We start from the raw sequence: 23650 nt of genomic DNA on the forward strand, positions 1-23650 counted from the left end.
CTTATATTACCTGATAAGAGATTTGGAGTATCAAGCTATGCATAAGAAGGGGTCCCCCCAGTCGGCTTAGGCAGGGGGGACAGCGGCAGCACTGCAGGGAAGCTCCGGCGTACTAACGCCGGGGCGGAGGTGAGGGGAGCTTACAACTTTATGTGGTGGGTTTTGTTGGGGCAGGACAAACCTGCCCGGATAGGTTTGTCCTGCCCCAGCAAAACCCACCACTCAAGGGGTTAATACTGGTACTATCCATAATATGGATTCAAGGGCGGACCAGACTGCTGCTAGTGACATGGAGACAGGGAGGGCAGACAGGGAGCAGGGACCAATCCAATCAGGCTTTGTATACAGCCAACAGCCAACCACAGTACTGCACCATTGTACAGTACAGTAAAGCATAGAAAATGTCCAGCAGTCAAAACCCTACGTTTTATTTGGTGTGTGGAAGGTGTGTGGAAGAGGGGGGTAGTCTTATACGGCCAGCATATAAGTGTACAAGGCAAAAAACTGGTAACATTAGATCCAGGGCTAATTTGCATCCCGCAGGAAGGCAGGGAAGAAAGATGCAGATTAGAAGCATATGTAACAGGCTTAGGGATGTAATTCATGTGTATGGAACGTGCTCTCAGGAACTCACCATTCCTGCCATATTTTAGTGACATTGTAAACATTTCATACCTGCTTATTAAAAGCAGATTTCTGAGAAATGCTGCCGGTGAAATTGTTCAACTGCTTTACTGCCTAGGGATAGAAAACCCATCCTTTGGGGGATATCCAATGAACAGCGGTAATTTACTACTGCTAATGGATTGGTCAGGGGGCTATTCTATAAGCCCCGATGCCAGTGCTTATCCCCCAATTTGATTGCGTCTGCCTTCGGAACGTTTAACCTAAGCCTTGATGTGCCCTTTTTTTATGTGAAAAGTCCAGCAAAAATACGTAGGTCCGCAGAAATTCCCAGATCTCGGGATTTTTGGTCAGCATGGACAGTGTAATGGTTAGTATTACTGCCTCACAGCACTGAGGTCATGGGTTTGATTCCCACCATGGCCCTAACTGTGCAGAGTTTGAATATTAGGTACTTGTGTATTTGCAGGGCGCCCAATTAACATATGTACGCAGACGTAGTGAAATCGCATGGCATGGCACTTTTTCCGTGCTGTGCGATGTGATCTCACTAGTTAATATGGTACTTGTATATTAGCACGGCGCCCCTTAAGCAGTAAGCGTAGCGTCGCTGTCAGAACCAGCGTAGTCAGTCAGAGTAGCGTAGTGTTCCCGCTCCCTGTCATTCAGTCAGAGGTGAAGGAGAAGTGACTGCGTAATGGCTGCAGAACCTGTCACAATGTTCACCTTGCCGCAGTGGTTTTCTTCCAGCAGCACCATTTGCTGCCAGTGATGCAAACTTGTGTTAATGGCAACCCTATGTGCTTAAGTATTAAGGAGTGCAAGTGGCGCCGCTATATTAAAACGTGTTGGAAGAAGGAGAGCCTCCGTGCGGCACATAGGTTCCCGGGTTGCCGTTTACCGTTCCTAACACTGATACGGTTTATTTATTCATGGGCGGAGGAGCTCACAAGTGTCAGTTTCTGTGAGCAAGAACTCAATTTGTCAAATAAAACAACGGTGCTATACAACAACCTGATGCGGGAGGCCTGCTCCGTGGACCTAATGGCATAGCCCCAACACCGTATTGGCGGTCCAGGGAAAATCCTCTTTGTACAGAGAAAAAGTCACGTGGGACGGATGCTGCCTCAACAGTGGCTATTCTGAGGCATTTCCAGAGACACCAGTGAGTGCTTTGTGACACCTGTACAAAGACGTGACGCCAGTACCCTGATGGCCGCCATCAATCAATTCATTGAACCGGGGACGACTATCTACTCCGATTGCCTATAACACCGAGCAGCTGGAGCAGGCAGGGTACCACCATGCTCGGGTGAACCACAGGTTTAACTTCGTTGATCCAGAGACACACAGAACATTGATCGTCTTTGGGGATCCTGTAAATGGCGCAACAAGCATCAAAGAGGCACCGCACACCAGAATCTGGACTTCTACTTACAGGAATTTATCTGGCGAACGACTGTGGGCGCCGAAAATGCTTTTGAACGTATTATTTCTGCACTTTCGCTTCGTCCAAAGGCCGATGCAGAATCAGAAGAATGACTTATTATTTTCTTTGTTCTTGATAATTTGTTATTATTGTAATTTGTTAATTTGATATTTTCTTCTTAATTATTAAGTAAAATCCAGTTACCAGTTAACACATGTCTTCATTACTGTCTCAGATGTATGTTATGACAGGTGTGAATGTGTTCCTAAAACACCCCCACTATCCACGCCAGCCCGAAGCGTGGTGAGCACAGCGAGCCCCGTGAGGGGACACCTTACGAGTCCTCCCGGCCTTTTCATACCCCCACTATCCACATCGGTGTGGAGTTGATTTTATAAAGTGTGGCGAGTGCAGCGAGCCCCGGGAGGGGACGTGGATTACTTTACATATATTACGTGTCCGCTCGCCACGCTTCGGACTCGGTGACTCCATGCCGACGTGGATAGTGGGGTATGAAAAGGTTGGGAGGACGCGTTCTGCGTCTGCTTGCCACGCTTCGGGGTGAAGTGGATAGTGGGGGTGTGCTAAATCCCATTGCATCACATAGACATGTACACTGGGGGTGTTGTGCTAAATCGCATTGCATGCAAAATCACTTGCGATTTTACATGCGATGCGATCGGCGGTCAGGGTGCAGTGAGTAAATTAACTAGTGAGATCGCATCACATCGCACGGCACGAAAATGTGCCATGCAATGCGATTTCACTATGCAGAATAGCCCACTAAGCAAATAGCTTAGTGGGCACCCTGCAAATACACAAGTACCGAATATTCTCCCCATGCTGGCGTGGGTTTCCTCCGGGTACTCCGGTTTCCCTCTACAATCCAAAAATATACTGGTATGTTAATTGGCTCCCAACAAAATTTACCCTAGAATGAGTGTGTGTGCGTGTACATGTGGTAGGAAATATAGATCGTAAGCTCCACTGGGGCAGGAATTATCTGTAAAGCGCTCCACAGCGCATGCTATATAAATATATATGCATTATATCTGCATGCTATATAAATAGATAATAATAAGAAATCGTATGTATTTTCAAAAGATAAGTGAAAAATAATTCAGCCGCAAAAGAAAAAAAAAAAAATTCCTGGAAAATTGGATTTTGCCCATTTCATTTTCAATGAAGGGTTCAGAAAAAAACAACAACATACCCAGCAATGAACATTTATATGGGGGATAATGTGGAATGTCTAAACAGGATTATTCTAAGACGAAAACAAATTGTAGAACGGTCAATATAATTTACAAATATAAACTACACACAAGCAAGGTTCCCAAAAATAAGTCCCAACCACTGTATACACCTGTGGCCGGACGCCTGGCCCACTGAGGGGGTTAATAGCTTGTACTGCAGCACCAGATTCACAAGAACGATCAGGGGGAGAAACATTTCCGCTTGCAGCCTTGTGTTACAACTGGTGGAGCTGGCAGTAACGTATTCAGTTCGGGACTCTTCTGTATACCTAAACAATATGTAGAACATCCTGAATGGGGCTCTATAGAATTATCTTCCATGGGTTCTGGTCCATACGTGTCTGTGGCATTTCATGTTATTTTGCGGTCGTGTTCTCTCCAGAAATCCACCTGTTTCTTATGTTGTTCCTATAAAAGTCCACCAATTATGTCAGGAATCTCTTCTCTGTAGTCTGGCTTCACAAATTTGCCTGCTTCGGCTTTCCAGCTATGCAGAGTATGTGTCAAACCAGCAATGTTTATAACTAATTCTGCAAAAGCATCCAGGCTCCAAAAATAATGCGTCTGCCCTGCTTGACTTACGGGCATCCCAAGATGGACATTCAGCTTAGACGTGCCAACCCGAGCTCCAGAAATAAGGGAACACACTACAGATGACATGTGGGGAAATGTGTCCAGTACAAACAATATTCAGAAATCTTACTGCATCACAAGGTTGTATGATGAGCAATTGCTGTATGCCCTCATTAGGTTTACAGGATCCTTTTACAGTGCACCATGCATATCCATTCACGTGTCTAGGTAAGTAACGCTTTGAGTTACCATTTAATATGTCATACTGAAGAAAGTGTACAACAAATTGTGCGGTACTTGTGTAGTTTCACGGCGCCACTAGATCGCATGCGATTTGACATCCGATATTGCATACGATATCACATGCGATTTACTATCCATTTCATTACCCCACTTTCCAAGTGGGCATAGAGTTGATATAATATAGCGTGGCAAGCGCACGCGGAATGTATTTGATGGAATTGCATGCAAATGGCATGCGATATTGTCAGTTGCTTTGAAACAACATCCGTGTCCGCTCGCCACGCTTCGGGCTCGGTGGCTCACTGCGCTCGCCACGCTATATAAAATCAACTCTATGCCCACTTGGATAGTGGGGTAATGAAATGGATAGTAAATCGCATGCGATATCGGATGTCAAATCGCATGCGCTCTAGTGGCGCCGTGAAACGACACCAGTACCAATTATTCTTAGGGTCGCTGACATGCAAGACCCCACAGTGAAGAGTGAGAACTGCTGGTTATGAGAAGCACCTGTGTGAGTAGTATAGATGGGTCTACGGTAGGTGTGTGGGTGGTATGCGTTTAGCATGCTGGCGATCGGGATGCCTGCAGTTGAAATCCCAACTGGCGGCCACAACACTGGCGTTGAAATCCCAACATCACTGGGAGGCCGATGACAGCATCCCAATCAGAAGTATGCCTGTGTCTCTTAGCATTAGGCAGCATATGGGGGGGGGGGGGGGGGGGTTGGCCCAAAAAGGAGGGGGGAGTATACTTCCCCGGACCCTGTCGGGGTTGTGATCATCAGGATATCGCTGTGATTCCATGGCAGTTTTAGCATGAGTAACACATTTGGGAAAAGGGTAACTGTGTATTAGTGTGCGTAGTGTAGGCTCTATATTAATTAATATTTTTTAGGGGAAGCAGACATGACAATGAGGAAATGTGTAGAGCAGGCATGGCCAAACTATGGCCCTCCAACTGTTGTGAAACTACAAGTCCCATCATGCCATGCCACAGTTTTGCTACTAGGGAATGCTAAAACTGTGGCAAGGCATTTGTTTATTTACAGTTTCTTATATAGCGCAGCAGATTCCGTTGCGCTTTACAATAGTAGACAGTGATAAAACAAACTGGGTAACAACAGACAGACTTGGGGGTTAGAGGGCCCTGCTGCAAGCATGCTGGGATGTGTAGTTTCACAACAGCTAGAGAGTGGACTAGAGGGCTGCCCGACACTGGATCTGCAGTAGCCACATGTTTCACTAGGGGCTAGATAATGCAGCAATGTATCAGGAGGTGAGGATCCGCAACAGCCCAAATTCCCAACTTGCCATCAATACCCAGGATCTGCTGGAGGAAACAAGAAAGTCCACCTAGTGTGCTGTGCTTCATTTTCTGTAGCCATCAGCTTAACCTCATTCAAGGTTCATTGCGTAATAGTTTCTTGCACCAGTGTTGTCACAGCGTCACTAACAGACCTGAAACATTTACTCAAAGAAACATTTTTATACATGTTACACAGTTTAGGAATGTAACATTAAAGAGAAAAAAAAAATATTCATGTCTGGTCAGAGCCACAATCTGATTTACCTGCAGACAGGAATGCATACTGTTACTGTTACATATATAACTGCTCATACTTGTACAGGAAGTATACCGTAACGCATGTAATGCTCCTATGAAGGGTTTCCGAAATCGCATTTTTTCATATCGCATTTTTTTGCCAAAATAAGACTATTTAATGAGATGCAAATTTGCGGCAAGAAAATGCCATAGGGTGCGATTTTTAGTATTGAAAATGTGCAATTTTGCGGATATGTGCGATTTGGAAGACGTGGTAAGGTGCAAACTTGTGTAAAAAATAATAAAATCACGGGACAAAACAAATAGGGTCCCCCAGACAAAGTTTTCACCCCCTGACTGGTCAGCGGGGGGGGGGGAGGGGGGGGGATCCTGGGGAAGTGGGGACCTCCCCAATGAAGGGGTCCCCTCCCTTCATAATTTACCTGAACTGAACCTGGAACCACTGCAATAAACTCAACATCTTCTATAGGATACGGTATACAGTTTTACCCATTGTGCATGTAGTCTGCTTGGAGTCACATGACTACTGAGGCATAGAGCTATGATTTGTGTTCCCATTTTATCATTGTAATAAAGACTTCCATTTGTTGTAATAGGGCTATTGTCACCTGCCCAGCTTAGAGAAACACTGTACTATGCAAAACGTCTTTGTTCCTCATTCCTGAAACAAAGCCCAATGCAGACAAGAAAAAAAAAAAAAAGCCACATAAAATGTAGACACACAACACAGGAATCCACATACAATTCCCAAGATGTTTTATCATTTAGGCCACGCCTACTTGCTAAGCCAATTAGCATTCAGATTCTGTTTGACAATTGGTTGTAACTTTTATAAAAAGGCATTAGAAATCCTTAAATATATAGCAACACTGAGTGCAATTGTAATAACATTAAAAATACATATATAGCCCATGTTTAATGTTCACATACACTAGAAATCATATAAGTGAACAAAGCAGAAAACCCCAGATTATTTTAGGTGTGGGGATTCCATGACTAGTCCCAATGTATCTGGAGAGACTCAGTCACCCTGCCTTGATCTTCATTAACAGGATGTACTGTAATTGCCTGAAATATCTACATAAGTATAATTGAACGATGTTTGTGTGTGTGAGTAGGTGTGTGTGTGTGTTTATGGATGTTCCACGATAACTCTCGAACGATTTAATTAATCGTCTTTAAACTTTGCACACTACCTTATCATCTTAAGGGACGATCCAAGTCCGAAGATTGGTTTAATTGGACGAGCCCTTAAGGGTCCATGCTATTTCTGTTGCTTTCCTGCATTGTGATATGTTGTAGGAAAGCTTATAACTTTCTGAATACAACACAGAAAACAGACTATCTTTAGTGGACCATAAAGGCCTATAATGGTCCATTAAATGAAAAACATTTTCACTTTACAAAACCTTTGACAGACACTGTAGATATTGTTGTGAAATCCACGTGAGATTGATCCCCAATCAGTTATTTTTTCTCTTGATTGTTTGCTTATTCAATGAGGGTTTTTGGGATCTTCGGTATCTGCTGTGGTTGGAAAAGAAAAGTGGATAATTGGAGATTTGCTCTGGCTGCTGCAGCAGCAGCTTCCGCCCTGCTGTGGTTGGGAAGGGAAGGTGAATAGGTGGAGACCTGCTGTGCCTACTGCAGCAGCTTCTGGTGGATAGTAGTAGTAGTACGTTTATTTATAAGGCGCCGCAAAGTCTCCGCAGCGCCGTACATAGCAAACAAAAAACAAATTACAAGGTAACGTACAGGGTGTGTTGGAAAATACAGTATGAATAGGGGTATAGCTGGTAGAACTAAAATCAGCATCAGTTCAGAAGTAGGTGTCAAAATTGTCGAGGAGACTGAAGATGAAGTAGAGGAAGGGAAGAACAGGACAGGAGCACAGGTGAGGTAAAGAGGTAGGGTGAGTACGTGAGGCAGGAGGACCCTACTCAGAGTTAACATACTAAAAATAGGTGGGTGGACAAACTAGTTGATAGTTGGAAAACTACACTGGCTGCTGCTGCTGAAGCAGCAGCAGCTTTTACCCTGCTGTGGTTGGGAAGGGAAGGTGGACAGTTGGAGACTTGCTGTGCCTACTGCAGCAGCTTATGCTATGGTTGTGTAGGGTAGGTGGATAGTTGGAGAACTGCACTGGCTGCTGCAGCAGCTTTTGCCCTGCTGTGGTTGGGAATGGTAGGTGGAAAGCTGGAGAGTTACTGTGCCTACTGCAGCAGCTTATGCTATGGTTGTGTAGGGTAGGTGGATAGTTGGAGAACTGCACTGGCTGCTGCAGCAGCTTTTGCCCTGCTGTGGTTGGGAATGGTAGGTGAAAAGCTGGAGAGTTACTGTGCTTGCTGCAGCAGCTTCTGCTCTACAAAATAGAACAATAATTTTTGCGTTGTCGACGTCTCGGCTGATTTCATGGGGGATTTTTGGCACAGCATTAGCGACGCTATAATCGTAACAAGAATAGCATAAGCATAAACTTTCGCCCATCCATCGGACCTTAAGACTAGTGATATATAATTTGTGCATTAGGTGAAAAGTGAGCGAGTCATGTCATGAGTGGATAAGGAGCAGGAAAGGAAGGCACACTCCCTCCTGCCCAGTGGTTTAAAACCACCGACCCCGGGAAAGATAAAGGAAAAAGGTGCTTCACACACTATAAAATGCCATACTCCTGCATTTCCTATGAACAGGAAGCAGATAACATCTTATAAGCAAGGCAGTTCATTAATATCATTCAGACAGAACAGCCCCTAAATCCCGGCTTGTACTCGGCATTTGAGTGCTGGGTTGTTTCTGCAAGTCCCAGTCTGACCCTCCTTTCACACAGAAAAGTAAATGACCAGATTAAACATTTCTACACAGTAATTTGCTGATTAACTCTGTTATTTCTTCTGTGTGGAAGGGTCAACCTGGGTCGAAATTCCAGGGTCTTCGACCTGAGTTGACCCTTTTACACAAGAAAAGGATCCGAGTTAAATGGCAAAATTACCAGGTTTAACCCGGTAATTAGATTTTCTGTGTGAAAGGCGTATGAGTAAAGGTGCCCATACACGTTGTGATAAACAGCATGCAATGTGACGAGATGCGTGCTCCCACAGGCATCGCATCGCACAGTACAAAAACGATGTCCTGCACATACTTTTTGTACTGCACGTGCATCGCATGCAAAATGCACGTGTGCGATCTGATGCGATCCGCCCGAAAATGCGTTGCATTGTACGCTGTTTATCACAACGTGTATGGGCACCTTTATAACACACATGCATGCAAAAATAATTTATTGAATGGCCCTGCAACACTTTTTTTGTGCCATTTTTACATGGGATATATTGCATGCGATTTATCCAATGTAATTTCCGGGGAGCAGAAGGTCCGGGCTGTGGGTGCAGCGTTGCGTGGGGCAGACACTGGACAGCAGCGGCAGAACATGAAAAAAATATCCCCAAAATAGGCCTGCTGCTGCGGACTGCCCGCTGGCACACACCTCCGGATCAGACCAGAATAACCCCCCATGTGACAACCCTTAAGCTCTCTACCAGTTCCTGCAATGTAAAATAAACGCTCACTTGATTTGTGTGTCTTTCGGCTAAGCATTTTATAAAATGCCATTTTCCCCCCTAAACAACGAATTCATTTTATCATGTTCCAGGCTCCGGCGTATGCAGCCGAAAGCCCCCAAAGACTGCATTTTATGTTTTAACGGTGTTTGCAGACAGTTGTGATTCTGTTTGCAAGCTTTGTTCTGATTAAGCAATTCAATGGTAAGGAAGAGACAACGCCCCCCTGGAAAAACCCTGGAATGCTGGTAATTTGCCTGACACATTTCCTCTCTCAGTCTCTAGCTGGAGAGAATTCAGGCCGCCCCCCACCCAAGACCACACTTCACCACCAGCGCTTCCATGCTGGAATTAGGCTCCATTTAACCAGTTTGTTTCTAGATTAGTTTATGCAGCCAACCATTAAACATAACAAGGAATATATTTGGTGCACAGAAGAACATAACTGCTGTGACCACCTACATTCTGTCATTTGTTATCTTCTGGATTTTGAAGATACAAGATCATGTGACTGGCTGCTATCAGTGATATGCCGATACCCACAAATCACCCGGCATTACCACAAATATCAGGAAGCTCTTCTAGCTACCGGATCTGAACCTCTTACCCAAAAAACAAGGCAGCCCGGGAGTTAGTAACATCATTCATCGCTCCATGTACAATGACAGCATTTATATATAGGTATAATTACCCAACATCTCATCCTAACCTTCTGTTTATACTGACTTCTACCCCTTCTGTTTCACTCCAGTTTGTCTGCCCCTCCTTTTTAGAATGTAAGCTCTCACGAGCAGGACCCTCTCTCCTCTTGTGCTTTTCACCCTTGTGGCACCATATAACAGATAATAATTATTGCGTATGGCACAGCATGGGTAAAAGCGCAAAGGAGTGCATGCACATGAAACATAAGCCCTGAGTTGCAGTGGGGAATAGTAGAAGCCTGGTGCACAGTGCGAAATGTATGTAATAAATACATCACATAAAGCACTGAATGTTAGATACTGGGCTGCATTGCAGAATTGGATACAGACAGGAGCAATGCAGTGACATGCAGAAAATGTTAAAAATAAAATGTATTTATATAGAATGTGTGCGCATCTGTATCCCTGTTGGTATAGGGGTTTTCTGTTGCTAGTGGACCAGTCAAGTCCACCCCATGTCCCTGGTAGCTCAGTGTGGGTAATGGATTGGTAAATGGTGGCCAAAGCCAGCACAGAGTAGCAGCTGTCCTGAGTTTAAGCTCACAGTATCTGAACCCACACTCTGCTCACTATCAAAGCAAAACTGGTGCGTACCAAGTACTGTAGGAAGGGGGTATTCCCTGTCACCATCCAGGGGATGCTACAGTAGCGTACACACACATACATACACAGAAGTAACCTGTTTCGGGTGTTGGTGCAGATGCCTGGTGTTGGCGGTGAAGCAACCAGTTAGGATGCAGAAGGAGGAGTCAGCAACGGGCAGGAAAGAGGAATCACTAGACCTACAAAAGAAGTCCATCCTGGGGCAATGAATCCATCCAGTCAAACAGAAAATTAAAACTGTGGGGCAGATTTATTAAGCTCGGTGAAGTGATAAAGGGGGAAATTTACTAAAGGAAATTTGTAAAAAAAATAGTTGTATTTGTATCCAGAAATATACTTATGTTTGACATTTACTATCCCGAAAATACGGCAATTCGTATTTGTATTGATGTGTTATCAATACAAATACGAATTGCCATATTTTCGGGATAGTAAATGTCAAACATAAGTGTATTTATGGATACAAATACAACTATTTTTTACAAATTTCCTTTAGTAAATTTCCCCCAAAGTGTCTGGTTTTTATCACCGGCCAATCAGCTCCTAACTGTGAAGTTACAGGCTTGGTTTGAAAAATGGCAGGTAGAAGCTGATTGGCCGGTGATAAAAACCAGACACTATCACTTCACTGAGCTTAATAAATCTGCCTTTGTCTTTGGTAATGTCTTTTAAAACTACAAACCGTGCAACTGGCTAAGAACATTCGGTACTTGTGTAGTAGCATGGCGCCGTGCTACTTCCGGGTGTACGCTCGCCACGAAATATGTCCAAAAAAGTAACTTAACTCCATGCCAACATGGATAGTTCATACCTCCACTATCCATGTTGGCATGGAGTTGATTTTAAATAGCGTAGCGAGCCCGCAGCGTGGGCGAGCGAAGCGAGCCCCGCAAGGGGACTCAGACGCACGGCGCCATGCTGGCGCCGTGAAAACTACACAAGTACCGAACATTCTTCCCATCAGGCTTGGTTCCGGTTTATTTCACTAATCAAGTGTGCCAATGATAAGAAATGGTGTGGATATGGCCTAGAAGTAATCGTTATACCAGCTTCCTATCTATAAAGTTCTTTGAGTGGGTTGAGGTTATTGAAATTAGGAGAGTTCCCATTGAAGAAAAGCTTACAGAGGAACTGATCCACCCATGTACTATTGTTGAGTGAGCTTCCTGTAACACAGCAAGCATTGCTGACACTTTCATATGCCACCAGGGGCTCTCATAGGATCTGTACCGCAAAGCCTTCTAAAAAGTTTAAACTCTAAAGTACAGGTTCTCAAACTCGGTCCTCAGGACTCCGCACAGTTTTGCAGGTCTCCTCACAGAATCACAATGAAATAATTAGCTCCACCTGTTGATCTATCAAAATGTGTCAATGAGTAATGTGCATCTTCTAGGTGACCTGGAAAACGTAAACTGTGTGAGGTCCTGTGGACCGAGTTTGAAAACACCTGCTCTAAAGGATAACAGCCACGATGCAAAAGGTACAATCTACAAAGTAATTATGTGGCCACTGTAACAAACCATGAATAGTAAGCGTGAATCAGCTGCATTCTGGGAAATAAGATTGTGGCCAGCAGGATCTGTGGCTGTAATAATATACCTGACGGGACACACGTCAATCTGAAAAGGAAACAACAGCTACTAGTCCTGGTTTTGCCACTGATCTGGTCCTGGATCACCAAACAAAGGCACACCTGCAAGTCCCTTATGGCACCCCAGGGTGCCTAGGCATACAGTTTGGGCAGCACTGGCATAGGCTGATGTAAAGGCCCACATACACTAGTCCCACAAGTCCTGAGGACAAGTCGGACCCATTTTACCCTGAGCTCCCTCGGCAGCTCCCCGGGAGAGCTCACCAACAATTTGGCACTTGATGTGCCATTTTTTTTTACATGGGATAAAACACCTGTGATTTATCCCATGTAAACTCCCAGGGAGCTGAGGGGCAGGACAGAAACAAAACCTTGTGAGCGATAGAGGCGGGGTGCCGGGCTGCGCTGAGCGCCCAGGAGTGACCGTGCAGCGGCAGGCGGGCGGTGTCTGCCTGTCCGGGAAGTGCTGAGCTGCAGATGCCGTTTGGCTAGCGGCGGCAGTATTAAAAAATATTTTTTTAAAGACAGGACGGCCTTTGATTGGCTGAGACAGCACTTTCAGCCAATCAAAGGCTTGCCTGTCTTTTGAATATTTATTTTTAAACATTCTGCAGATGCTGGCCGCACGTCACCTGCAGCTCAGCGCTGGGCGTTCAGCACAGCCCGGACCTCGCCGCTGCCCGCACCTGCACATAGATGTGTGCCTGATCTGGTAGATAGAACCTGCAGCAGGTTCAATCTGTAGGGTCCAACCTGATGCGCACGGGACCGCACATCGGGTCGGATGGGATGTCAAACAAATCGGATCAGTGTATGGGCACCTTTCAGCTCTGCATCAGGATCACAATCAATGATAACATGACCAGTTTCATCGTAGGGTACCGGCCACGCTATCCGATAATGCGGAATGACAAGTGACAAACCCGTGAGACACTGAATTTGCATACCACATCTGCAGTGAACACAGAGCAACCAAGTCTGCCAATGAAATCTAGTGTCCAAACAGTTGTGATGATCAAGAACAAGTTTGCACCTAGAGATGTTAGATTAGTAGGGTTAGCAGCAAGCCACCCTAAGCGGATACCAGTGTTGTGTGGTTATTAGATGTTCACTAGTGCCAGCGAGCTTACCCTGCTGTCTCTAAATGCAATTAAGTCTAAAAAAAAAAAGTTAGTAAATGAGCAACAGAGATTAAGAATTTGGTGCAAAAGTACATTCCAATGTAATCTCCCTGATGCTGGCCTCACATCCATCAAAACCACCAACAGAGGACAGCAAAACTAGACAGAGATTGATGCAAGTAATGTAACAAGGCATGCACGATTTCCAAGAAGGATCTGATCTGTGTCTGATCAACTGCCCAAACCGATTCACAAGTAGTGCAAACACTTAAGGTTCAGGATCTGCCCAAAGTGGTCAAACTAGAAACACATCCTTTAGGCAACTGACTAGACGCATTGGACTAAACGTGGTGGTCCGTAACATGTTCCATCTAGACACCGTTGATCAGCAGAGCGGATACAATCAACAACTATAGGTAAATTTACTAAAGCGTCTAAAAATGGAAAGAGGTGACATGGTCATCACAACCAATCAGATTCCATAATTTTTCTGTTGAAACAACTCAAACAAACTACCCATTGGGTGACACCAACTAAAGACCGCCACATTCTTTATTATCCAGTCACTCAGTCTGACCAATGACCTACCGGATCACCGTGCACATCTGGTCACTGGGCGGCTGTGCTAAAATTACTTCATCCCCATTAGTGTACGCGGTTAAACACCACACCAATAGAATAGTCAGGCTCATTGGCCACGCTCACTGTGGATTTAGTTAAAATTGGTCAAGGAAATGGTCATGTGACACGGTCACCTTAACTTCTAAACAATCATAAAAGTTCATGCAAAACAATCTCCTTAATATGTCACCATTTTGATTGCACAATAAGGCTAAGCGAAGAGATTCAAGGAAACTTACTTCAGACCGAGTCTGTGTTTACTAATTAACTCATATGGATTTAGAGAATGTGAATAATCAAACTTCTAAAACAAATATTGCAACCCACAATGAGAGGATCAAAGGGACAGCGGAATGCAATCCATACAGATAACCCAATGCTTGAATTCCGAGAGCAATATGTAATACACATGACAAGATCAACTAGGTGAAGACCTTGCATGATTACATCCTCTCCATTCTGGATCCTGCTTGAAGACTGTGTCAAGACCTCAGACTTTAAATACACTGCAGTCTGGAATGCAGAGGGATTAGCCTGGCTAGAAGGGAGACTGCTTTATCTTTGGAAGAGAATTCCTACAATCTGGTCAATATATATTTATATACCCTCAAGTAGCCATCAGACAAGTGAATTTAGCAGACCCACAAGAGGCATTTTCCATTGGATGCTATTGCCCTGGATTTACCAAGTATTTCTGGTCTACGGGTTGCAGCAGGCTGTACCCGGTTTTGCACACGTGCAGCAGGTGAAACGCACAGTTCCTTCTTCAGTAGCAATGTTAATGACTGCTATAGTGTAGTGTTCATTCTAGCATCCGCCATATTTCAAAGCCCATGCAGTTCCTCTTCCCTGCCTGGGGTGTCACTGTCTGCTGTAGTGCTTGTAGCACAGTGTGGTCTGTATATCAGCACTGATATGCAAACTAGACCTGTGCTAGAAACACCACAGCAGACAGCGACACCCCAGGCAGGGAAGAGGAACTGCATGGGCTTTCAAATATGGCGGGTGCTAGAATGAACACTAATAGTGTTAGTACATCGAAATGGCCAGTCTAGCTTAATATGGTCAGCCAGGTTCTCCACTTATCTTGCATCTAGTGCTGTATGGACATCCTCCGCTGGAAGGTGTCCAGGTCTGCACCAAATGGTCGACACAGACAAGAGGTTGACTTTGAAAAGGTCAGCAAATGAAAAGGTTGATATGAGTTTTCAATTAGTTTTTTGTATGTCGATTACATCACGTGGACTCCAATTAGTGTACCGCTTTACTCGCCTTGCTTCGGGCCATACTATACTGTTCCCAACTGGATGCCAAGTCTGAAACCCCCCCCCCAAAAATAAAAATGTGTGTCAAACTTGTCTGCTGACCTACTGACTCTAGAAGTAGATACTGCAAACCGGATACCAAGCGGTCAGTTGGTAACAGATGAAATGCTGGGGATTGCCTAAATCACACTAAAGCAGGTGCCACACTCTTTCTTCATTGAATAATTTGCCACCAACATACCTGATCACAGCCCACTTTCACCAGATCCTGCAGCATCTGCCGGTTCACCTCCACAGCAGCCATATTTCCAGATTCATTGGCAAAAGGGAGGAGAGAATAGCGAATTTCCCGCAGGGCCTTCTGATACGGTGCAAACTTAGCAGGCTGCCGCAGCTGCTGCTGCTGCTGCTGTTGTCTTCCTGCATCTTTGACATGGAGGACCCCATCACCAGCAGGTCCAACTGATAAACCCTGAGCATGAGGTTTTGATGGCTGTTTTAGTCCTTCACGGATTTCCTGCAGTCTTTGCCTGCTATTCCCAGAATAAGTGGTTGCAGGGAAAGTTTTTGGCCTCATAGTTAATCCAGTTTATTATGCTCAGCATACAGTTGTTATATAGTTCTGTGTAACCATAGGATTATGAGCAATTATGGGGTAACCAAGCAAACATATTCCAAACAATGGGGAGATCCGCATCCTCAATCTGAAAAGACAAGAAAGGCAATGTAATAAAACATTATAAACAATGTATTTTTTTTTTTTTTTTAATACTCTAATGCGCAAAAAGTGAAAACAGGTATGGGAAAACCGCATTTGGAACACAAAATCACATAGCCCCAGAGGAGGAAGCCATTTTGTGAGCTAAAGTACTGATCACCCGAAATGCTCCCTGGATACTAGTGGCATCACCGAACATGAAATGAAATCACTAGTAGCTTGCAAGCCATTCATTATCATGTTTATAACTATTGCTTCCATTCACAAATTATCTATCCTCACTGTGACTCAACATTGTGCAGTTAATACAGAGCAATAGTTCTTATTACAGGTGAAAACCTCATACATAGATGTGTTTATACCAGTGATGGCTAACCTTGACACTACAGCTCTTGTTGAACTACACATCCCAACATGCCCTGCTACAGTTTTATTATTTGGCCATGATAAAACTGATGCAGGGCATGCTGGGATGTGTAGTTCAAAAAAAAAAAAAAACATACAGTGGGGTTGTAGTTTTTGAGTTTTCAAAAGAGGTTGGCAAATTAAATAGCTCATTAGCTTTTATTATCCCAGGCTCTTACGTCAAGGGAATTATCAAGTAAAATGTATTTTACAAAACAATGGTGAACCTGCTTGTCCACGTACATGACAACTACATTTTCTGATATTATGTTGAGTATAAAGGAGAGAATAATTCTACAAAATAAATATGCCTAGTTAAGTTTGATATTACATCCATTTCAGTAATGTCCTCTTGTTAAGTTTTAGCAAAAATTGATATGTTAAAACTTGCACAAATGTCCCAGTACGTGACAGAGGAACGGCCCATATGCTAATTCTAACAGTGTTTAAACCACATGGATAATTATATGTTGTGGATACATCAGAGAAGGATTGCAAAGTGCCAGTTTCGGTGAGAAAGTTATATTTTAAAAGTAAATAGCAAACTTAATAGCAACTTTAAGAAGGGTGAACTTCTAGAACATGTTGTATGCTGTTGACTTATGGCACTTTCACAGCGCAAACCCAGGTCGGACCCCCTGGATTTTGAACCAGGGAGCGACCCCGGGTGACACCTTTTACACTAAACCTGGGTTGTCCATTACACACACGGCAACCCAGGTTTGACCCTTCTTTTAACCCAAGTCAAATTTCTGGGTTGGTCGACCCGGGTAATTCACTTCAGTGCTTTCACACCGCACTATTGAGCAATTAAAGTCTAGTTGAATCTATACACCTGCATCAGCACCTGCGACTGCCAAAGTAGTGCCCAACGTTACTCTTTTGGCTAGTGATTTAGCCTAGTGGCCAGCCAGCTACCCAGGAGGTACTACAGCATGTCCACACATACCCAGTAGGGGGCGCATTACAGGTGCCGGATGTAGGAGTCTGTGAGTAATGAGCACTGTGTAGTCTGGCAGCAGCATTGAGATATGCACCCACTATGTAGTCAAGGGAGTCAGTAAGAAGCAGTTACTGACGGTGAGATGGAATCCCTAGGAGTGGTGGAATGAGTTACTCGGGGACAAGTAACCAACCGCTATCAGGGTCCCAGATCTGTGATTGCCTGGCAGAGTGAGGGGATCCAGTCACAGCAGCCATCAATGCTCTATTGCAGGTCAACTTCCTTTAAAAATGGCTTGTTTTCTTCCCACTAAAATCCAGGTTCCGTCCTCCATTTTGGAACAGGAGTCAAACCCGGTTCACACAGTACTGATGGGTTATTCCCAGGAGATCACCGCTATCACTGTATCTGGCTCTTCCTATGCTTTCAAATATGACCCATAGCCCTTGTCCAGGGTCCAATTCACAAGCCACTGTACCTGCTTGATATTTTTGGAACCCTTTTCCAATGAGCCACAAAAATATATAGATAATGACATATGAATGAGTTCCACCTGCCTGTCAATGCACCTGAAATAAAGGTTTCTATAAGTAATAAGCATTCAGTCACAAAGCAGTTACTAGAAGCGTGAATACAGAATATCAGAATGGGGTTACAAGACACTGAAGAGAAGTCTCTGACACATCTTCTTTCAATTACATGCATGCAAGGCATTTCACAGGCTCGTTAAAGGGTCAGTTAGACAGGTTAGAAGCACATATGGGCAGGAATATGATGTACACTGGATTACACTCCTCCACACGGACAACGCAGTTTACATAAAGAGAAAAGGGCAGTGTACACGGCTTTTGTTCTCTCCTTCATAGTGTCAAATACCCATCAGAATCCAAGGATTAAAAGGCTAATCAGCGCTGCAGTATCCAGCAGGGTCAGAAACATTCCACATATCTGTGGTCACAGCGAGATGGCCACACTCCTAAGAGATGTGATTAACATCTTATTTCCCTGACTCATTGGCCTTTTTGGGCAAAAACAAAAACCCCAAACACTTCGAAATACCTCCAACAAAGATCATTGTCATTCCAAAGCTGTATACACACACGAGCGACCATATTGCCTGTGTTTTTATGTGCTATGGGTGATATATTGCAGGGAGCGCACTCCCACGGATAGTTTTTAATGGTCGCTGGAGCATGCTCCTGAGATTTTGGCTACAAATTGCTGGTTACTGTTGCACCAGCGATTTCTAGCCACCAGCGCTTGCCCTGGACCCGCCCTCTTGCAGCTCTCCCTGGACCCGCCCACTCCTCCCCCCCCCCCCCACTTCCTCCCTGGCCACCGCGCACTGCCTGGAGTCGCACCCCACCAGTGAGTTCCCTGGCCTTAAGTAGAGGGCATTGGTGTCGGGCAGCATGATTATGTTCATGCTGCCCATCGGTGGCAATTTGCACCATCAATAGGCAGCATGAGCATTACCATGCTGCATGACACCAATGCCCTCTATTTAAGGCCAGGGAACTCTGATGTCAACAGTACACTGAGCAATATATTGCTGAGAGATATTAAGCCAAAATTGCTGAGCAATCAAATTGCCCCGTGTGTACATACCAGAACACAGATGTAAAAAATATGCAAAGCTGCTGCCATTGTGGAAGCACCAATCCCAGCAAGGTGGGTCTGCTCACCCTACAACTGGGCGCCCACATAGCCTCCTGAAACGAACAGTGACCAGAGGGAAAAACCTCGGTTAAATGGCCACATGAAATTCCACACCTGGACATACATTACAAGCCTTCCACCAGCCTTTACACAAAAGTGGCCCCACGACATCGCTCTGCTAGAAGGAGCCAGGAGGTCAGAAGACGCGTCCAGCGTGTTGACAAATTGGGTTTTAAACACTAGATCCAAACATTCCTTGGTGCAACAGGGTAAACGGCTTTGTACATTACCTTGGCCCGTCTCCCAGTCACGGCCGTACCACATTCTACTTAATCGCATGGTATTTTCATAGAAGAACCGTGTTTAGAGACTTCTTTGTAATAGAGAAAGAAAAAAATTCCAAGGAATAGAACGTCTCCTCGCTCCTTGGGAAGTTACTTCGAGTTCCTCCTTCACCTCCTCCTCTTTCCTCTTGGCGTCAGCTCTACAGTCACAGAGGCACATTCCAAGCTGGGGAGAATTTACAGTCCGATCAGAGCTTCTTAGAAGAGGGGGGAAAAAATTCCCCATGTGCCTCTCATGCAGCAGGAATGATCTGGGCCCAACCAAACACACTGGCTTATTATGAATTTTTTTTTTTTTAACCGAACTGCAAGCCGTAGATAGAAGATTACAGACATATCCGACACGAGATTTTTTTTAAATAAAGAAAAGCAAAATACACATTATATACAATCATTTCCTAAGCTTGTTGCCTTTGTTCTGAATTGATAGTATAGGTAAACCATTGTGTGACAATGACAGCAGCCACGTGGGTTACAAGACAGAGACTCGTTACGGACTTAGAAACTATTACGGTTATCCACTGACAAAACTAAGCTGTCACATTGTCACTGTCACTTACAGAGGAATCATAAGACAGGTATCTGACCCGCACCATTATTGCCTGCCCGAAGGCACCCACATGCTGGAAGAATAACCACCATACCTGGAATGTCTGTCACCTGAGACTTAAGGGCCTCAGAATAGAAGATGCTTGCAATATTTTCATTTCCACGTGGACAAAACCTAATGATCTTTAAACCACATACCTGCTCCTACCATTCCGAGTTGCTGGTTTCTGTGTTCACAAGCACAATACTAATAGAATTCACTGATACATGATATACATGCCCAAGCAAATCATAAGGAAATGCATATTTAAACACAAAAGGTATTGTAAAAAAATAGATACCTTTTCTTTAAAATATAGATACTTCACTTTATTATTGATAGGATATCACTACTGTAGGTTTTCACTACTGTAGGTTTTAATGATACTGGTTACAAAGACAGAGCTTCCCCTAGTGATACACTCTCATGAACATACAGTAAGTAATAATCAGACCAAACATTTCTCAATTGTTTAATAGGGCGCCTTCCCCAAAATAAATTGACCCATTTGGGCACCCAAACATCAATTTTTAGCATCAAGAACTTTAGCCAGGTTTAGCCATTTTATGCTGCTAAACCCGGCACCAAAAAGTGCTTCCTGTGCATTAAAAATTAGTAAATGCATAGAGGCGCCTGATCTGCGGTCACTGGAGATTGTGCGTACATAAACAATTGAATTGCCCCCAAGGGTAACTTGCAGCCCGCAGATTCTAAAGAAGCGTAATGCTTCTTTAAGTACAGTATACAGGTAGACAATGTCCACTGTTCACCAATAAATACATCACACTAGTCCAAACTTAATCCAAAATCCCTTCATTCATTCATTTATACTTTTACTATAGTATTCTAAAATATTATTTATCTTCATGTACATATGAAATGAATCATGAGCTCCCTGCAGGGGTAGCGAAAGGTGGAGGGACCAGGTACAGATACACAAATTTGTCTGGAGGGACCAAGAGGGGGTCAGAGGTCAGTTATTATATATTATTGTATCAAGCCTACTAATGAGGACAGGTAGAGAGGTTTCCCATATCAACCAATCAGTTTATAGCTGTCATTGTATAAACTATATCGCAAAATGATAGCTAGAATCTGATTGGCTGCTGTTGGCATCTGTATCTCTCAATAACAACTCGCGACAAAAATCTCATTCACGTTTCTCAGAGCTAAAACTGACGCAAACTACACTTACCAAGTAACTGTGGGCATTGTGCTATCCCTGGTAACAGGCGCACTTGCGCCACATCCTCACACTGCTGTTAGTGTACACACACACCGACACTGACAGGACACTACCACAGCAGAGGGAGAGCAACACCCCCCTACAAAGTAACTTACTGATAACACAGGCGCCTTATGGGGGTCCTCAGCTCCTGGAGGCCGTCACAGTGCTGGTCCCGTGCCCGGTCCGGTGCTGAACGCCCCCGGCTGGCCGGGCATTAGCGCAGACTGGCGGAGGAGTGCGCCCGGCAGCCGGCGGCATTACGTGTCATGCTGATGTTACACATGTGGGGTGTGGCAGGGTGTTATGCCGGGGATGGGAATTCTGTGGCCGTGGCCGGGTTCCACGGGGTTTCTCCCGCTGCTCTCCCCCCCTTCTCTCTCTCTCACTCACTCAGGCGATGCACGAAGTAGCAGCGCGGCCGCGGGACGCACTTGGACGCCCGCCCGCCGCATTGTTTGCATTCCATTGCGGTCACGTGCTCCGGCTCCCCTGCGTCATCCGCCGGCCGGCCGGCCCAGGGAAACAGGGGGCGGGGAAGGGGCGTGGTCACGGTCACATGTTCCCGCCCAGCCTGTACCTCTTTAACGCAATCTCCTCAAACAATAATATATCTTGAGTTCCACACACCAGACCGCAGTTGTTGAACTACAACTCCCAGCGGGCATGTAGTAGTTCCACACTGCAGCCATTGCTGTGGAAATGCAAGTTCACGCGACGCAAATACTCACAGGCATACCGCTGGGAGTTGTAGTTCCACAGCATCCTGAAGAGCTTAAATAGTGCACAGAGTGCAGGGATGAATAATTAATGGAAGTTCATTGAAAGTTATATATTTTTTTGGACGTCCAATTCTCACCCATTCCATTCACCCGTTCCCACCCTGGTGGCTGAAGGATCAGTACACATCCTCCTTATTTAAAGCATCTTTATCCTTCTACTCATACCCCGTTCTCACTGCAAGGCAAATTCCCGGGATTAGCATGTCGACCCGGTAATTTGCGTTATAACATTGTTTTTTTGCAGTGTGAACGGGTCAACCCATGTCAAAATTCCTGGGTCTCCAGGGCGGGTGGCTATTGTATACCCCTTTCACACCAGCCACCCGGCAATTACCCGGCATTTTTAAGTGCCGGGTAATTTTGCCAGGTGCAGCTGGACCCCATTCACACCACCTGCAAATTACCGGGTTAAAGCTTTTCAACCCGGTACTTTGACGCTAAACCCGGGTTTTTTGGTGGTGTGAAAGCGTTAACACGGGTCTTAAATCCCGGCACTCCAACCCTGGTCAAGAGCAGGGTCGGAGTGCAGGGATTTAAGACCCGTGTTGACCCTTTCACACCACCAAAAAAACAGTGTTTCCTGGCAAATTACCAGGTTGAAAAGCTTTAACCCGGTAATTTGTTTTGTGGTGTGAATGGGGTAGTAATATGACACGGGGGTAGGATATCTTGTTTTATCACTAATTTTTCAATCTCTTCATTTTGCAGTATAAACTATAAAAATCAAGAAAAAGTTATGCCGTGTTCACACTGCGAGTGTGAACCACACGGCTTTTACCCAGTCTCACTGCTAGGCAAATTCCCGTTTGAAGCAGTTCTACCCTGTAATTTGCCTTGTAACATAGGTTTTTTGCAGTGTGAACGGGTCAACCCATGTCTGCATACCCGGATCTCAAACACAAGGTAAAAAGAAGGGTTGGAGAGCCGGGAATTTTGACACGGGTTGACCCGTTCACACTGCAAACAACAATGTTAAAACACAAATTAGGGATGCGAAGTGCTTCTGCCAGATGTTGATCGGCCAGCTTTCCCCCATGGAAACCTACATTTTGGTAAAATATTTAAATCCCCCCCTCCCCCCCCCCCCCCCCAAAATGTAATACAATTGTGTGTTGACCAATTAACCTTTTGTACCTGTTGACCTTTGAGGCTCTGACCACATTTTGTATTTGCCAATTATATGGTGACAACTAGTTGCATATGCACTCAATGGGGGATTGTGAGTACCTAGAACACCCCTTGCCCACCGATCCATCTGCCCTGCTGCCCGATTTTTTTTTTTTAAATTTCATTTCTTTATTAAGTTTCATTTAATATAGTACAAACATCCACATAAAAACAATTACAAACATTTAAATTACATTTTACAAACCTACATCACATACATACATTGCGTGGTGTTTCAACTATTCCATATTCATATATTTATTACTGTGGAAGCTTAAGAGTTCTTTTTCTCTATAAAGGCTCGGTTGATATCTTAATTTCTGAGGTATAACAAACTTTTATCATCTTTTCGGAAAAAAAAATAGATAAATAAATAAATTCTCTTTCTTTTCCCCTTCCATCCCTCCTTCCCTCCCTTTCCTTCCTTTAACTATCTTTCCGTTAATTTTTTAACACGGTTTGATTTTGTTTTGGCAATTTTATACTCCCCTTCCTCAAGCATTTTTTTTTATCAATTTTAATCGGCACTTGGGGGCAACTATGGGGAAAAAAAAAAAAAAAAAGGGGGGGAAAAAGAGGGGGGGGGGGTGAAACCAACCTACCTATTGCCGTGATTATTTTGTGAACTGTGTCATATAACAAATAACTTAACTCAATTCTAAAATTCT

The 23650-nt window shown here is 44.5% G+C and overlaps 1 protein-coding gene across 2 annotated transcripts in view; it reads right to left on the reverse strand.

Annotated features, from left to right (window-relative positions):
* The window catches only part of LATS2 (large tumor suppressor kinase 2), a 44314-nt gene extending 22786 nt beyond the window's left edge, over window positions 1-21528 (reverse strand). Inside the window, exons 1-2 of one of the 2 annotated variants that reach the window (XM_083169948.1) lie at window positions 21150-21528; window positions 15392-15854 (exon numbers count right to left, since the gene is read on the reverse strand). In XM_083169948.1, coding sequence (XP_083026074.1) covers window positions 15392-15727 — 336 coding nt within the window. In that variant the 5' untranslated portion in view covers window positions 15728-15854; window positions 21150-21528. Of the gene's footprint in view, window positions 1-15391; window positions 15855-19165; window positions 19321-21149 lie in introns of those variants that run through there. The other variant, XM_083169949.1, reaches the window with a different exon arrangement.
* Window positions 21529-23650: the final 2122 nt, after the last annotated feature.

The sequence above is a fragment of the Crinia signifera genome, chromosome 2, assembly GCF_055691185.1.
Source record: "Crinia signifera chromosome 2, ASM5569118v1, whole genome shotgun sequence".
NCBI lineage: Eukaryota > Metazoa > Chordata > Amphibia > Anura > Myobatrachidae > Crinia > Crinia signifera.